Here is a 14542-nt window from a genome sequence, read left to right as displayed (position 1 = left end):
CGTCTGGCTACGAATCGACTTTAAACGGTAAAATTTCGGTCCCATTGGGAATGCATTGCATTTTAGAGTGTAGCAGCTGAAATAATCTTACATATCCATACTCTTTTTATTTATTCTTTCTTTATTCCACCGATTTTGCAAACACTTTGCAACACGTAAGCGTTCGCGCCCCATACACGTGAAAGGTATCAAAACGAGCGGCTTGCCTATGGCAACACCGGTCTCGAACCCGTAAAAGTTTCACCGCACCGTCTGGCTACGAATCGACTTTAAACGGTAAAATTTCGGTCCCATTGGGAATGCATTGCATTTTAGAGTGTAGCAGCTGAAATAATCTTTTTCCCCCTACCTTGGGTGAATTGCGAGTGTGATCTCAATTTTGGACGTAGAAATAAAACAAACACATCAAAACGATGACACGGCTGTCAACCCGCTCACAAAAGAAAAATAAATGGAATTGGACATTTCTATCTCAACTGACGACCATTTGTTTGAAGGTTCTCCTCCCCATTGACCGCCATGCAATCGCACTCTAGAAATCACATTTTTCACACTATTTTTTAGCCTTCTGTTCCGATCGCCGAAGGAGTGCCACAATATCGCACGAATGTCACAATATCGCGCACAACCCTTCGCCTACTCGTTGTAGTGCTCATGTGCGCGTCACAACGCTTCATCTCTTATAGTTTTCTTTTAATCAACGTGACAATGCAGTCATGCATCTGCCTCCATAGAAATGCATTAGATAGAAAATATGCAAGTCATAGTGATTGCTTCACCTGTGTGGCTCATGGCTCACTCATGATTGGTTCAGCTGTGTGGCTCGTGGCTGAGCTGCCAATGACATCATCCACTTAACCCATCATTGGCCATCACTGTGTTGCACTACTGAATTGCTGACAGCGCCCTCTGTCTTGTGGGTTGTGTCATTGTACTCAGTAGGGATATCCTCTTTCATTTTTCATTGGTCCATGTTGACCACCTTTCATTGGTCGATGTTGACCACTCCCCCGATCCTTAGACCACGCCCCCTTAGGCCACACCCCCTCAGTGTATCTCTTGAACCGTTTGTCGTAGAGACTTGCGGATTGTGCCATTGGTCGATGTTGACCACCTTTCATTGGTCGATGTTGACCACTCCCCCGATCATTAGACCACGCCCCCTTAGGCCACACCCCCTCAGTGTATCTCTTGAACCGTTTGTCGTAGAGACTTGCGGATTGTGCCATTGTACTCGGTGTAATAGTGTAATAGTGTGTAATAGTGTAATAGTGTAATAGTGTGTAATAGTGTAATAGTGTGTAATAGTGTAATAGTGTGTAATAGTGTAATATTGTGTAATAGTGTAATAGTGTGTAATAGTGTAATAGTGTGTAATAGTGTAATAGTGTATAATAGTGTGTAATAGTGTAATAGTGTGTAATAGTGTAATAGTGTAATAGTGTGTAATAGTGTGTAATAGTGTAATAGTGTGTAATAGTGTAATAGTGTGTAATAGTGTAATAGTGTGTAATAGTGTAATAGTGTGTAATAGTGTAATAGTGTAATAGTGTGTAATAGTGTAATAGTGTGTAATAGTGTAATAGTGTGTAATAGTGTAATAGTGTGTAATAGTGTAATAGTGTAATAGTGTAATAGTGTGTAATAGTGTGTAATAGTGTGTAATAGTGTAATAGTGTAATAGTGTGTAATAGTGTAATAGTGTGTAATAGTGTAATAGTGTGTAATAGTGTGTAATAGTGTAATAGTGTGTAATAGTGTAATAGTGTGTAATAGTGTAATAGTGTGTAATAGTGTAATAGTGTGTAATAGTGTAATAGTGTAATAGTGTGTAATAGTGTAATAGTGTGTAATAGTGTAATAGTGTGTAATAGTGTAATAGTGTAATAGTGTGTAATAGTGTAATAGTGTGTAATAGTGTAATAGTGTAATAGTGTAATAGTGTGTAATAGTGTAATAGTGTGTAATAGTGTAATAGTGTAATAGTGTGTAGTGTGTAATAGTGTAATAGTGTGTAATAGTGTGTAATAGTGTAATAGTGTGTAATAGTGTAATAGTGTGTAATAGTGTAATAGTGTGTAATAGTGTGTAATAGTGTGTAATAGTGTAATAGTGATTAATAGTGTAATAGTGTAATAGTGTAATAATGTGTAATAGTGTGTAATAGTGTAATAGTGTGTAATAGTGTAATAGTGTGTAATAGTGTAATAGTGTAATAGTGTGTAATAGTGTAATAGTGTAATAGTGTGTAATAGTGTAATAGTGTGTAATAGTGTAATAGTGTAATAGTGTGTAATAGTGTGTAATAGTGTGTAATAGTGTAATAGTGTAATAGTGTGTAATAGTGTAATAGTGTAATAGTGTGTAATAGTGTAATAGTGTGTAATAGTGTAATAGTGTAATAGTGTGTAATAGTGTAATAGTGTGTAATAGTGTAATAGTGTGTAATAGTGTAATAGTGTAATAGTGTGTAATAGTGTAATAGTGTAATAGTGTAATAGTGTAATAGTGTGTAATAGTGTGTAATAGTGTAATAGTGTGTAATAGTGTAATAGTGTGTAATAGTGTGTAATAGTGTAATAGTGTGTAATAGTGTAATAGTGTAATAGTGTGTAATAGTGTAATAGTGTAATAGTGTGTAATAGTGTGTAATAGTGTAATAGTGTGTAATAGTGTAATAGTGTGTAATAGTGTAATAGTGTGTAATAGTGTGTAATAGTGTAATAGTGTGTAATAGTGTGTAATAGTGTAATAGTGTGTAATAGTGTAATAGTGTAATAGTGAAATAGTGTGTAATAGTGTAATAGTGTGTAATAGTATAATAGTGTGTAATAGTGTGTAATAGTGTAATAGTGTGTAATAGTGTAATAGTGTGTAATAGTGTAATAGTGTAATAGTGTGTAATATTGTAATAGTGTGTAATAGTGTAATAGTGTGTAATAGTGTAATAGTGTAATAGTGTGTAATAGTGTAATAGTGTGTAATAGTGTGTAATAGTGTAATAGTGTAATAGTGTAATAGTGTGTAATAGTGTAATAGTGTGTAATAGTGTAATAGTGTGTAATAGTGTAATAGTGTGTAATAGTGTAATAGTGTAATAGTGTAATAGCGTGTAGTAGTGTAATAGTGTAATAGTGTAATAGTGTGTAATAGTGTAATAGTGTAATAGTGTGTAATAGTGTAATAGTGTGTAATAGTGTAATAGTGTGTAATAGTGTAATATTGTGTAATAGTGTAATAGTGTATAATAGTGTAATAGTGTGTAATAGTGTAATAGTGTGTAATAGTGTGTAATAGTGTAATAGTGTAATAGTGTGTAATAGTGTAATAGTGTCTAATAGTGTAATAGTGTGTAATAGTGTAATAGTGTAATAGTGTGTAATAGTGTAATAGTGTAATAGTGTGTAATAGTGTGTAATAGTGTAATAGTGTGTAATAGTGTAATAGTGTAATAGTGTGTAATAGTGTAATAGTGTGTAATAGTGTAATAGTGTGTAATAGTGCAATAGTGTGTAATAGTGTAATAGTGTGTAATAGTGTAATAGTGTAATAGTGTGTAATAGTGTGTAATAGTGTAATAGTGTGTAATAGTGTAATAGTGTAATAGTGTGTAATAGTGTAATAGTGTGTAATAGTGTGTAATAGTGTAATAGTGTAATAGTGTGTAATAGTGTAATAGTGTAATAGTGTGTAATAGTGTAATAGTGTAATAGTGTGTAATAGTGTAATAGTGTAATAGTGTGTAATAGTGTAATAGTGTGTAATAGTGTAATAGTGTAATAGTGTGTAATAGTGTAATAGTGTGTAATAGTGTAATAGTGTGTAATAGTGTAATAGTGTAATAGTGTGTAATAGTGTAATAGTGTGTAATATTGTAATAGTGTAATAGTGTGTAATAGTGTAATAGTGTAATAGTGTGTAATAGTGTAATAGTGTAATAGTGTGTAATAGTGTAATAGTGTGTAATAGTGTAATAGTGTGTAATAGTGTGTAATAGTGTAATAGTGTAATAGTGTGTAATAGTGTAATAGTGTGTAATAGTGTAATAGTGTAATAGTGTGTAATAGTGTAATAGTGTAATAGTGTGTAATAGTGTAATAGTGTGTAATAGTGTAATAGTGTAATAGTGTGTAATAGTGTAATAGTGTGTAATAGTGTAATAGTGTGTAATAGTGCAATAGTGTGTAATAGTGTAATAGTGTGTAATAGTGTAATAGTGTAATAGTGTGTAATAGTGTGTAATAGTGTAATAGTGTGTAATAGTGTAATAGTGTAATAGTGTGTAATAGTGTAATAGTGTGTAATAGTGTGTAATAGTGTAATAGTGTAATAGTGTGTAATAGTGTAATAGTGTGTAATAGTGTAATAGTGTAATAGTGTGTAATAGTGTAATAGTGTAATAGTGTGTAATAGTGTAATGGTGTGTAATAGTGTAATAGTGTAATAGTGTGTAATAGTGTAATAGTGTGTAATAGTGTAATAGTGTGTAATAGTGTAATAGTGTAATAGTGTGTAATAGTGTAATAGTGTGTAATAGTGTAATAGTGTAATAGTGTGTAATAGTGTAATAGTGTGTAATAGTGTAATAGTGTAATAGTGTGTAATAGTGTAATAGTGTGTAATAGTGTAATAGTGTGTAATAGTGTAATAGTGTAATAGTGTAATAGTGTGTAATAGTGTAATAGTGTGTAATAGTGTAATAGTGTAATAGTGTGTAATAGTGTAATAGTGTAATAGTGTGTAATAGTGTAATAGTGTGTAATAGTGTAATAGTGTAATAGTGTGTAATAGTGTAATAGTGTGTAATAGTGTAATAGTGTAATAGTGTGTAATAGTGTAATAGTGTAATAGTGTGTAATAGTGTAATAGTGTGTAATAGTGTAATAGTGTAATAGTGTGTAATAGTGTAATAGTGTGTAATAGTGTAATAGTGTAATAGTGTGTAATAGTGTGTAATAGTGTAATAGTGTAATAGTGTGTAATAGTGTGTAATAGTGTAATAGTGTAATAGTGTGTAATAGTGTAATAGTGTGTAATAGTGTAATAGTTTAATAGTGTGTAATAGTGTAATAGTGTAATAGTGTGTAATAGTGTAATAGTGTGTAATAGTGTGTAATAGTGTAATAGTGTAATAGTGTGTAATAGTGTGTAATAGTGTAATAGTTTGTAATAGTGTGTAATAGTGTGTAATAGTGTAATAGTGTGTAATAGTGTAATAGTGTAATAGTGTGTAATAGTGTAATAGTGTGTAATAGTGTAATAGTGTAATAGTGTGTAATAGTGTAATAGTGTAATAGTGTGTAATAGTGTAATAGTGTAATAGTGTGTAATAGTGTAATAGTGTGTAATAGTGTGTAATAGTGTGTAATAGTGTAATATTGTGTAATAGTGTAATAGTGTAATAGTGTTGCGGGTTGTGTCATTGCACTCAGTAGGGATATCCTCTTTGATTGGTCTATGTTGACCACTCCCCCGATCCTTAGGCCGCGCCCCCTTTTTGTATCCTTTGAACCGTTTGTCATAGAGACTCGCGAGAGACCCTCTCCCCCGTTGGCCGGCGGTGCACAGGCGTCACCCACACTTTCACAATTTCCCCCGCGCGGAATTGTCTAGTTATTATTATTATTATTATTATTATTATTATTATTATTATTATTATTATTATTATTATTATTATTATTATTATTATTATTATTATTATTATTATTATTATTATTATTATTATTAAATAAATCCTGATAGAGATGTCTTATGTCATGTATTATTATTATTATTATTATTATTATTATTATTATTATTATTATTATTATTATTATTATTATTATTATTATTATTATTATTATTATTATTAAATACATCCTGATAGAGATGTTATGTCATGTATTATTATTATTATTATTATTATTATTATTATTATTATTATTATTATTATTATTATTATTATTATTATTATTATTATTATTATTATTATTATTATTATTATTATTATTATTATTATTAAATACATCCTGATAGAGATGTCTTATGTCATGTATTATTATTATTATTATTATTATTATTATTATTATTATTATTATTATTATTATTATTATTATTATTATTATTATTATTATTATTATTATTATTATTATTATTATTATTATTATTATTATTATTATTAAATAAATCCTGATAGAGATGTCTTATATAATGTATTATTATTAAGTAAATCATGATAGAGATACCTTATAATATATCATTATTCATGTTGTTGTCTCTTTCCTTTCCTGGATAAAAACAACTTTCAATATGTTCCTTAAGTTGGTTATAAATATTTTAGAATGTTACTTTATAATGGTTATTGGTTATAAATGTTTCAGTATGTTACTTTATAATGGTTATTGGTTATAAATGTTTTAGTATGTTACTTTATAATGGTTATTGGTTATAAATGATTCAATGTGTTACTTTATAGTGGTTATAAATGTTACTTTATAATGGTCATAGGTTATAAATGTTTTATTACACAGTTTATGTTTATGAGCGACTTATAAAAGTGACCAAAAACGAATAAAAAATTAATTTAAAAAAGTGTTATGTTTATATATATTTTCTCAGACTCAAAGCGCTTTTCAATGTAGGGTGGAAATTGCCTCCTTCACCACCACTGGTAGCACCCAACCTTGGGCTACGCAGGCTCAATGGCTGCCATACACTGGCACCCGGCACACATCACACTACACAATGGCTGAACGGCTCAGGAGACAGGGATTGATATCAGCCAATTAAGGGGAAGGGATGATTAGGTGGCCTTGATGTCAGAGACCTGATTGGGAATTTGGCCAGGAACGTCGGGGAACCCCCTACTCTTTACGATAAGCGTCCTGGGTTCTTTAACGACCGAATTCAGGACCTCGGTTTAGCGTCTCATCCGAAGGACGGCACTCGCAGCTGTACGGTGTCCCTATCACCGTAACAGGGGCATTGTTACTGACAGGTCCAGAGGACAGAGTGCCCCCTGCTGGACAATGACACCACTTTCTGACAACGGCCTTGACCCGGGCTCGAACCGGTGATCTTCAGATCATGAGTCCGGAGCTCTACTCATGTAGCCATAGCCACGCAATTCTTTTTTTGAATATCATCCTCACTCTCTGCTGAATACACACTTTATAACAGAGTATGAAAACACATTAGGTGTAATTAAAGGTGCTATAGATAACATTCAGCCACTAGACGTCACACTACTAGACTACCACCAGCATGTCATTTATCCAATCAGGTGCATTCCACGTGGGGAAATGGGAAGTAGGGAGGGGATACATGCACGCAACATGTAAACAACAACATTAGTTTTGGACCCGACAAAATATTTTTAAATGATAAATAAATAAATTAATAGATTATTTTGGGGGGGGGGGGGGGGGGGGGGCAATACTTTTATTCTACACCTTTCTAAAACCTCTGTGGATGCATTTTCCTTCATGATGACGTAACATGTTATCTATAACACCCTTAACAACATGTATTTATGTGTTATAAACGTATTAGTAGGAAAGTTCAACTAAAGAACCCATGTCTTTACATTTCAAGCACCATGACGATGTCAGACTTGGCCTCGAAGGCGTCGACACACTGGACCAGCTTGGGGTGGTGCAGGCTGTTCATTATCATGATCTCCTGGCGGACGTTCTCCTTCTCCTTCACAGAGAAGGCCTTGATGAACTTCCCCGCCCACACCTTCTTAGTGGCCTTCTCCACCAGCTTGAACACCTGGCCGAACTTACCCCTGGAACCACAGAGAGGAACATGAATTAACACCAAACTTACCCCTAGAACCTCAAAGATGAACATGAATTAACACCAAACTTACCCTATAGAACCTCAAAGATGAACATGAATTAACACCAAACTTACCCTATAGAACCTCAAAGATTAACGTTAGGTTATAACTATAACCAAGTTCTGTTAATAGTGGTGACGCTCGGCGTCACTCATGCACTATCCTCGCATATGTGCACACGCACTGAATAAAATTCCACAATGTACCTTTATCCCAGTATTCGTCTGACCACACCCCTCGTTAGCTTACCTTCATAAGCAGGTGTGTGGTCACCTGCTCTCCTCCTTCCCAAGCTTTCACCACAAGGTGAGATCAAGGGCTGCAGCGGCGTCGGACGCCGAGCGTCACCACTATTAACAGAACTTGGTTATAGTTATAACCTAACGTTCTGTATTCATAGTGGCTCCGCTCGGCGTCACTCATGCACAAGGGAGGCCGAGCGGGAGCCACCGGCCGACAAATACACCCCGCTGAAGGCCCCCCACAACCATCAGAACAGGGAGGGCCGAGCCCCCCCGACCCCCCCTATTGGAGGTTTCCCGGGAGGGCGACGGACCCGACCGTGCGAAGAGGAACTCAAGCAACTCAACGCACAGGGTGAGCAGATCGTGGCTTGACCCCACGACTACGCACACGCACAACCCGCATGCCACCAGGGAACGAACGGAAGGAACAACCCTCGTTACTGCCCCCAAAATCACGGGGTCAAGAGCAAACTCAACCCCGTGGCAAGGCCGTAGCAGCGGAGCACGAAGGAAGACCCAGACCCACTGAAGGGACTGGATCCCCTTGAAAAAGGGGGCCCGGAGAGGTCAATGACGCCAGGCATCAAGACCCCACCAGGCGGTCACTTAGTGACACCGCCCCCCACATCGCCAGCGTATTCGGATAGGGCCCCTCCAAGAGCGGGCCCTTTCCCCCCAATAGTACACCGCCTGGCACACTGACCCTGCAACACAGGCAGTCAGCATGGCCGTAAAGCACTCAAAAAAGGTTAACCAACGGAAGCAGGCAGCGCACCGGGGAAACCAGGCAACAGGCTGTAGACCTGAGCCTGGAGCACTGCGGACGAGACAGGCGCCAAAGGGGTCAAGTGAAAACATTTTCACTTGAAAATGTGAAAATGGGGCGCATGCTGGCGTTGTTAAGCACCATGACAAAGCCTCCATCAAAAAAAACCCACCCAGAGGGGTCGAGGCAGAGAAGGCTGACACGATTGGCAGACGTCATGAACGTGCAGGGGCACACTCAACCGGGTAACCCGGGAGTTGACTCTGCTCCAACACACCAGGGAATCAACCACCCTCTCGGTACACAGACGGTGGTTGTTCCTATAACCCCTCAAGAAAAAACTCCTGCGGGTATACACTGGCTATACCGCAGTACAAGTGTTTCAGTTTTCAAAAAGGGTTATCCCAGGCCTACGGTTTCAACTAAACATTACTTCGGACCGGGCCCGGCGGCTCGGGAAGCACACAGGGTTACCAGAGGAGGTCCAGAAGACCACCCCAACAGCCCCCTCTTCGCCATGCGTGAGAGAGGAGCGAAAGAAAGGAGAACCAGTCCCTTAGGATAGTGCCAGGTACAACGTGTACCCAACAAAGGGTCTCCATAACGCCTAACCCTGTGACACCCGGAGCGAGCCGGCATTTTCCCCCCCGAAAAAAGCACAAGTCCCTCAGGGTACCAGAACAGCAGATCTGCATCCCTGGCGGACAACGGGTTAACTGACCTGAACCAGCGCGACCAGAACCAGTCCCGTGCCCTAACCACGCCGACATGCCCACTCCAGAAGAGGGGGTAGGTATGCGTGTCGATCTAAAACATGAAAAGAGGGCGCCACCCAGACGGTCCCATGTGTACCGTGCTCAGTGGCCCACCCCAAGGGCGTGAGACCCCTCTACCTATGTTCTGATCTATTCCGTTAACATCCCCCAGATATGAACGAGAATTCATCGAGACAACCTAGTAAACTGGCGCTCGGAAGAGACAAAACTCCATCCCAGTTGCCCTATAAAAACGCTGTTTTAATAACAAGCAACCAAGGCGCACTTAGCCCCCTGCGTGATTCTTAACAGAAACACCCCGAGCCAGCACTATGTACGCGTCGAGACCCAAACACATCAATGGATAGTCTAGCAAGACACCAGACATTGTTCCTCCAAGTCGCCTGGGAGAACGACACGGAGCCGTCGTTCTTCATGTTCCTTCCTCTTTTTATTTAAAAAAGAAAGAAACACAGACTGACATAAATCCCACGTGACGCAGCTGAGGGTATTTTTTTTTTACATTTTTACATCCCACCACCCTCGCCACAGGGAGGAGACGGAAATCCCCAGAGAGACTTCCCACGCAAGCTGTATAGATTGAAAAGAATATATTGCAACATTGAGCTATGTAACACTTGGGTTAGGGCTCTCCGAGGAGGAGGCACTGAACCAATACACACTCAATAATCGAATTGAATCGAATACACACACAATAGAGCAGAACTCCTTTTTTGAAGTTCTACTCACCTTGACAATCTGAGGAGGAGGCTCTGAACTCTGAGGAGGCTCCCTCACTGGGAAGGAGAGTCCGAACTCACAGAAGGCACTTCTCTCTGAGGAGGAGCTTCGTGAGGAGGAGCTCTGACAACTCCCTGAAACAGATCCATAACATGGACCTGAACAACCCACGGAAGTCTTACCACTAGAGACGAGCTCAGTGACGTACTCTATGGCGGGGGGATTTCCGCGGTGCATACGCCCAATCTTCCAGGGCGTGGGACCAGGAAACCCCCCCCCCCCCTCTTACCCTGTAACGTGCCGCACAGCAACGTGACAGGAACCTTGAAGGACAGGAGGTTTTAACCCCTGACCAATCAGAAAAGGGGAGGAAAGGATTACCAGTTCACCCCTTTACGACCCCTCACCCATGATACGATGTAATGACAAGTAGAGCATGACACAGTCATAGCCTGCTACATGAAGCATTGAACAGCCTCACATAGCCCATGTGATAACCTGCTACCTGAGTTTTACTAAGGAAAACACAGAACAGAGAGGGCCCCTTTAAGAGCCCCGGTCCAGACTTACACATGTGCTTCTGTGGGCCAAACCTAACCCAGTTGTAGATCACAAGACACACACAACCCTTCATCACAACAAAAAATGGCACAGTACACTCCTACTACAGAGGAACGCCGTTTTTCATAACAAGAGAAGACAGAAGTCCTCGATTATGTATTGGCCACAGGCCTTGCTAAGCACACATGATAAGTGACCAAACAACCTTTTCTTTAGGAAGAAATAGTTTCTCAAGCGGAAAGCACAACCCCAGCAATTAAGCTGAGGGTTACATCGTATCCCCACAAACACAGTGACACAATATATTGTAACCAAACATGTCTGAGAGGAGGGGGGGAAGCCCCAGGGAAACCGGGGGGTCACCCCTCCTATCTTACCCTTGATACGACCAAGGCGAACAGACACCTCTGTTAATGTGTGAACATACTGTTCATTGTCATCACAGGCTGAGAAAAAGATTCATTCCTCAATCACATGTCACTAAGCATAGCTTTACAGGTTTAATTAACCCTCTTAGTTGTGAGTTCACCCACGGTACAACGTTACATGAACACACATGTTCTCATCACAACCAAACCAGTTCATTTTTACACGCGTAAAAAACAACGCCGATTTACTACAGAGAGAAGCTATACCAATGACAAGACAATTCACACACAACACGCGTCATATCCTCAATGTATTGCAGCAACACATGTTTTGGAAACATCGTTATTATAAAACATTTAAAAGGGAAGAAAAGAAGAAGTGTTTAAAGTCCGGAGGACTCCTACCTTCACCCAGAACGCAGGCCGAGAGAACCGCAACACTGGTTAATGGGACACCGAGTTGAACCCAGCATCTCCTGCGCCGGTGACGAGGGTATGTCCGCAACGCCACCCAGCCGCCGTTCTCCATGTTGACGAAGTCCTCGCTGGCACTGGCACCCGGGTGTAGGGTCGACTAACATCCTCTGTCAAAGATGACGTCGTAGTCAGAGTGTTTTAAGGCATGTTAAAGTCACAGTAACGTTTCAACCGTGTAGCATTAAGCTAACAGCCGTCCGACTGATAGAAACAAGCTAACGTTCACTAGCCTGGTGAACACAACGAGCTAGCGCCGCAGCTAACAGCTGACTGGCTAACACAGTAGGCCACAACTAGCACGCCAGCTAAGCAGCTATCACCTGAACTGTACACAACGACATAACAAGCCACACTTCAGACAGGCCGCTGTCCAAGTCCCTCCCCATCCTAAGAGGGAAGAGAAAAAGAAATGTCAAACACAGTTTTCAACGGTGATTTACTTAGACATACAGCGGAGCCAGCACAATTCCCATCCGGGCTGCAGCCGACTTTGAGCATGGAACTCCCGATAAAGAAGATCCTATGCCCACTTTTCCTCGTTAGGGTGTACTTCCACTTTTATGTGAAAGATGGGGCCTGCACGGGACAGAGAAGCATCCGCTCGTCCAGAGAATCCAGGGTTTTTCCCAGGTCTTGGTCGTGGCCCACTAGGATGACCATCATGGGCGTCAGACCAAGATCCTCCGTCCGCCGCTTAAGAAGCTGAGCAGAGGACCCCAGCCCGGAGTCGGCGTTCGTAAAATTGTCAGCTAACCCCCATAGCATAACAGACAACCAGAGCAAGCAAGCAAAACAATACTCACCCCACCCGGAAGCAAACCCGATTTCTCACAACAGCCGGTGCTTCCTACAGTCCAGCTGTATGACCGGAGGGCAACCCCATCCAGCCACAGCAAGGAGGACTGCAGTCGGGGAGTACATCAGCGGCACAAGCCCCTAATACGAAAAAGCAGATGGAGGTCAAAAATGATCATCATCTTCCAGACACTCCAGTGACGAAGACAATATCGCCGTATTTTCTCGAAAATAGTGAGAGAGAAAATAAAGATATGATGTCAACGTATCTTCCCGTTCTTTTGTTTTCCAACTTTCTTCTACTAACAACCTCGTCAAGTGTGGGATCTACCGAAGGCACTTCCTTGTGGTGAAAGTGAAGAAGGAGGCGAGTAGGTGACCACACACCTGCTTATGAAGGTAAGCGGATAGGGGTGTGGCCAGACGAATGTTGGGATGTAAAGGTACATTGTGGAATTTTTTATTCAGTGCTCGTGCACGAAGTGAAGTGCGTGCAGAATGATGCTGAGCGGAAGCCATAATGAAATAGAACACCAACCTTACCCTATAGAACCTCAAAGATGAACATGAATTAACACCAACCTTACCCTATAGAACCTCAAATATTAACATGAATTAACACCAAACTTACCCTATAGAACCTCAAAGATGAACATGAATTAACACCAAACTTACCCTATAGAACCTCAAAGATGAACATGAATTAACACCAACCTTACCCTATAGAACCAGCTGTTTCCCCCCCTTGGTGGAATTTTTTTGTCAAATCAGTTGTGCAATAGTCACTTTTGGTGAGTTGTTTCTATACAATTCAGTTATATGACATTTAGGTATGACACAGGACTACACAAGCATTTTTAGTATAGAAATGTGTCAACAGACTAAAGCAGGGAACCACAATATTTTGCATACGAATTATGCAGAATGTAATATCATAACTGTCTATTACTTTTCTTGCAATTGAGCCAATTTTCCTTAGGTACGGTTTTGAGGTGTGTGTTCAACAGAATGTAGTATCAAAAACACATTCACAAAAAGTATGGGTTACTGAATGCTGAACTGCACTGTTATAATCACTAAGCCAGGCCTTACCTGTGTCCCTGTATCACTTGTCTCTGCTGCCCTTTGATTAAAAAACGTCCCTATGTCCATTTTCCTTTTTTTTTGGCATATTTCAGTTAGTCACAGTAAAAGTCACCTAGTAAAAGTGAGATAATTGACAATATCAAAACATGCTAGGGCTGTACCGAATAGTTCGAAGCTTCGTTCATAATGTTGACATTCGAATTCTAAATCAACATAAAAAATTGTAATACATTTTTTTTTTTTTTCTTTTTACATTTTTATTTGCCAAGGTATGGCGAGTGCTTGTGTGGTACAGCCCAACGTTACTGTTACCGCATTTAACCCTTTCACTGCCGCACCACCAAAACGGTTAACCCTTTCACTGCGACAATACACAGTGACAGAGGGTTAACACTTTCACTGCGACACGACAACCGACGGCGAACAAACTCCCTACGAGGAAACTTACGAGGAAACGTATGAGAATGTTGGTGCATGAGGTCCAATGACCGGACCGTGGTAATACTATAGCTTATAGCTTGAAATGTTTCCTCTAAAATGACTGACTCTGAATATTGCAATAGATTTATATGACTTTATTGATACACTGACTGACAGCAACTTCATTTCTACTGTGATAATAACTGAATTTCATACTCTATCCACTAAGTGCAATATATTTATACTTATTCATCCTATGGATATACTAACTGCAAGCAACTTTGTTTGCTGTGATAACTGCATTTTTGTGATTTATTGTGTATCACCTTACGTTGTGAGTTCTTTATCTCATTGTATGAAGTATTATATATTATAACATGTATTTTCTAGGGCTGTCAGTTTATCGCGTTAATTAGATTAATTAATTACACAGCAAATTATCGCGTTATGAAAATTAACTCAAAATTTAAATAAAATTAATTAAAATTAAATGTATCTCATTCATT

The 14542-nt window shown here is 39.2% G+C and overlaps 1 protein-coding gene across 1 annotated transcript in view; it reads right to left on the bottom strand.

Moving 5' to 3' along the window:
- The window catches only part of LOC311229258 (myosin light chain kinase, smooth muscle-like), a gene marked incomplete at both ends in the record, with an annotated part of 244583 nt that overhangs the window by 27831 nt on the left and 202210 nt on the right, over window positions 1-14542 (bottom strand). Inside the window, 1 exon segment of the mRNA XM_084315325.1 lies at window positions 7565-7768. Coding sequence (XP_084171451.1) covers window positions 7565-7768 — 204 coding nt within the window.

Source organism: Notolepis coatsorum, assembly GCF_963971535.1.
Source record: "Notolepis coatsorum genome assembly, chromosome: 5".
NCBI classification, from domain to species: Eukaryota; Metazoa; Chordata; class Actinopteri; order Aulopiformes; family Paralepididae; genus Notolepis; species Notolepis coatsorum.
The sequence above is the reverse complement of the archived record's forward strand: the minus strand, read 5'-3'. Positions and strand labels throughout refer to the sequence as shown.